This window comes from Sinocyclocheilus anshuiensis, unplaced genomic scaffold (genome assembly GCF_001515605.1).
Source record: "Sinocyclocheilus anshuiensis isolate Anshui unplaced genomic scaffold, SAMN03320099.WGS_v1.1 scaffold85, whole genome shotgun sequence".
NCBI classification, from domain to species: domain Eukaryota; kingdom Metazoa; phylum Chordata; class Actinopteri; order Cypriniformes; family Cyprinidae; genus Sinocyclocheilus; species Sinocyclocheilus anshuiensis.
In genome coordinates this window covers 594,112-597,570 of record NW_015536800.1, presented here as the reverse complement: position 1 = coordinate 597,570, position 3,459 = coordinate 594,112, and the positions used below count along the sequence as shown (strand labels likewise).

The 3,459-nt window shown below is 35.6% G+C and overlaps 1 protein-coding gene across 2 annotated transcripts in view; it reads right to left on the bottom strand.

Moving 5' to 3' along the window:
* Nucleotides 1-3,459, bottom strand: part of LOC107655919 (glycine receptor subunit beta-like) — a 32,154-nt gene that overhangs the window by 26,256 nt on the left and 2,439 nt on the right. For both annotated transcript variants that reach the window (XM_016443553.1, XM_016443545.1), the window contains 2 exons: nucleotides 2,424-2,552; nucleotides 731-837 (listed from right to left, as the gene is read on the bottom strand). In XM_016443553.1, coding sequence (XP_016299039.1) covers nucleotides 731-837; nucleotides 2,424-2,552 — 236 coding nt within the window. The remainder of the gene's footprint in view (nucleotides 1-730; nucleotides 838-2,423; nucleotides 2,553-3,459) is intronic.

Below are 3,459 nucleotides of genomic sequence, written 5' to 3'. Positions count from 1 at the left end.
TAGTAGTATTTGCTGTGCTATCAAAGAAGTACTTCGCTTTAAGTAATAAATGGAAAGCAAGTTAAATTGAAATATATTTCTTTTCTTGCTGATCCGAAAAATGATCCGATCCATGGGTCAAAAAACGTAATGTGATCCGAACCGTGAGATTTGTGATCCGTTGAACCACTAGTTCTATAGTATTTTGTCGCGCCGCGACGTTCGCGTCCGTTGTAGACACGGTGTTAGAGAGAAGAATATGTTCAGCCCCCTCCCTCCAAAGCTTTGAATATTCGGTGTTGATTACAACCGATGCTTCAAAGCTCAAAAAATGGTATTTGGACCAGTCCTACTTATTTACATTTCAAATTTGCACATAACATACCTGTACATACAAAATTGTCTATTTTGTATATTGTGTTTTTGCTATTTTGTACATTGTCTATTTTGTATATTTGTGTATTATTCTTTTTATTATCTGTGTCTTGTCACTGTCATTCTGTTGCACTTTGGAGCTTCTGTCACTAAAACAAGTTCCTCGTATGTGTAAACATACCTGGCAATAAAGCTTATTCTGATTCGGATTATATTTTTTCGGCCGTAAATGTGTTTAATATTTTTGTGTATTTTTCAGCAAATCATTTTGGTTATTCAACCACTATTAGCAGGGTTTATTTAGAAAGGAAAATGAAATAAAACATTTTTGTAAAAAAAGAAATTATATCAAGGTAGTATACTGAAATCTCAGTACCTTGGAAGTTTGGTCGTATTCGTGAATCATAGGTCATCAACAAGCGGTTCAGTATGTTGCTGGTTGAGTTGGCTGGGACTCTGTCCAAGTCCTCTGCTGATAACTGACTGGCAATGTCAAAACAGACACATACACACTATACTGGAAGTACATCTCTTATCAAAGTCATACTAGGACATAACTTGCCCTGGCAAAGAGTCAAAGCCTTCTCAGATTCAAGAACTATTCAACACATCATTCTTCTGGAATTAGGGCTGGGCGATATGAGCAAAAATTCATATCTCTGTATTTTTTGGCTGATTTGCGGTATACGGTATATACCTCGGTATTTTCTACGCTTTTGTATTTGGATTTAAAAAATCTGTATTTTACATATATATAAATATATATTTCACATCCTGCCTAATGCTGTCCAAAGAAACAATGCATATTAAAGGCTATGAAAAAACAAATAAAGTGAATGTAACCATATAGGCATATGTTATGTGCAAAAAAAAAAAGTATTAAAATCACATTACTTTCTAACATTGTAACATTACAATCTAAAAACAAAAATAATGCTTTTAAAGCAGAAGTTAAATTCACTAAACTAAAAATAAAAATAATAAAAAGCACAGACTATTTTAAATATAAATGCTATTTTGATTACCCCATAACAGTCACTTTACAGTTAGTGCTATAATACAAATACATAATAAAAAGCACAGACTATTTTAAATATAAATGCTATTTTGATTACCCCATAACAGTCACTTTACAGTTAGTGCTATCATACAAATACACTTACTTGTAGGTTTAAAATTCTACATATGTCACATTTATTGTCCAACTACAAATATTTCAGCAATGTATGTTTTAGTCAAAACTATTGCGCTCCTATTTCATCGCTCGTTCAATGGAGTCTGTGAAGTTTAGCGGAGAATCGCAAAGCAGAAGGCTCGTGAGTCGTGCATGCACTTCTGACAGCAAAATGGAAATATTTCCATGGCTTTCTAACATTTACAGATGGAGAATATACCTGTGAAATGTAAGTTATGCATTTTAGGAAAACAGCACATCTCGGACACGTTAAACAGCGCGAGTAGCTTCTGTGGCGCGAGAGCCGCTTTAAACTATACGAAACTATAAACTATACTACTTACGAGGTTTTTTTTATTTTTTTTACAGCCCTTCATATAAAACTTGTCACATGTTTAGAACAAATTGGATTATGCACTTTCTCCGCTAGATATTTTTCAGATGCGCTCATATCAAACTAATGTAGGCCTATATCGATATAAACGGTATTGCCTCATACTGTATCACTTATAAAAATATATCGATATATCGTACAAACTCGATATACCACCCAGCCCTACCTGGAATAATGTCTGCTATCAGAAAACACAGTAAAAAGCACAGACACTTACTGATGCTTAGTCATATAGATTTGGACCACTGGCCCTATCTATGGCCTAAGGCCAGTTTAACTGGATCTGTTAGTATGCAACAGAGAGTATTGACAAGGGCACAGCTGGTCCTGGACCAGTGCTAACAGAACCATCGAGTCTGGCAGGCTCCAAAATTTATCGCCAGACTTTCACTCTGCTTAACAGCACTGTAATTCTTCATGACTGACATCCATGCATCCTTGGCAACCTTAAATGATAATGGAATCAGCACACATATGTGTGTAACTGCCTGGGAGACTTACGAGGGACAGATGACTTGCTTGCCCTTTTTCCCCTTCTTGGGTTTGCCTCCTTCTTTGGCAGAGCTCTCTGCAGAGAACTGTACCAACAGCAACAACAAGATCAGCCCTTTGAGAACCATGACTGCACTCCTGCAACTCACACAGACACATTAGTCAGCAAAAACACTTTACATCAATGTAACGGTGCCATCAATTTAACTATTACATGAATGCCACCAAAACATAAAACATCAGGTCAGATCTGGAATAAAGGAATGTGAAGATATTTATTTATTTGTTTGTATGTTCACCCAATAATGAGAATTAGCTGAAAATGTACTCGCCCTAAGGCCATTCACGATGTAGATGAATTTGTTTCTTCTTTGGAACAGATTTGAAAAAAATTTAGCATTACATCACTTGCTCACTAATGGATCCTCTGCAGTGAATGGGTGCCGTCAGAATAAGAGTCCAAACAGCTGATAAAAATATCACAACATGACTCCAGGTCATCAATTATCATCTTTTAAAGTGAAAAGTTGTGTGTTTGTGAGAAACAAATTATTCATTTTGATCTATGGAATAATCCATCCATTATTAGTGCATTTTAACTTGTCGCTTCTGGCCAAAATGAGTCCATAATCCATAGTAATGCTTTCTGTAGAGAAAAAAAAAATCCATCCCCCTTACATCAAGATGACGTTTTTCATTGGAAAAGGCAGTATTATGGAAAGAAGAATTTGTTTCTACAAACTGTTTGGACTCTCATTCTCATGGCACCCATTCACTGCAGATGATCCATTGGTGAGCAAGTGATGTAATCATCAAACTCACCTACATCTTGGATGGCCTGAGGGTACATTTTCAGCAAATTTTAATTTTAAGTGAACTCTTCCTTAATTCGTTTCATTTGAACAAGTTAATGCTTAACAGACATATAATGATATCACCCGTTATGTGTGATGTACAAAAGATCAATGCATGTTTTTAAAGATAGAAATGTAACAGCATAGCAGGGTTTAAGAGAAAGTGGGGGACGACAAATTCAGAAATTTCT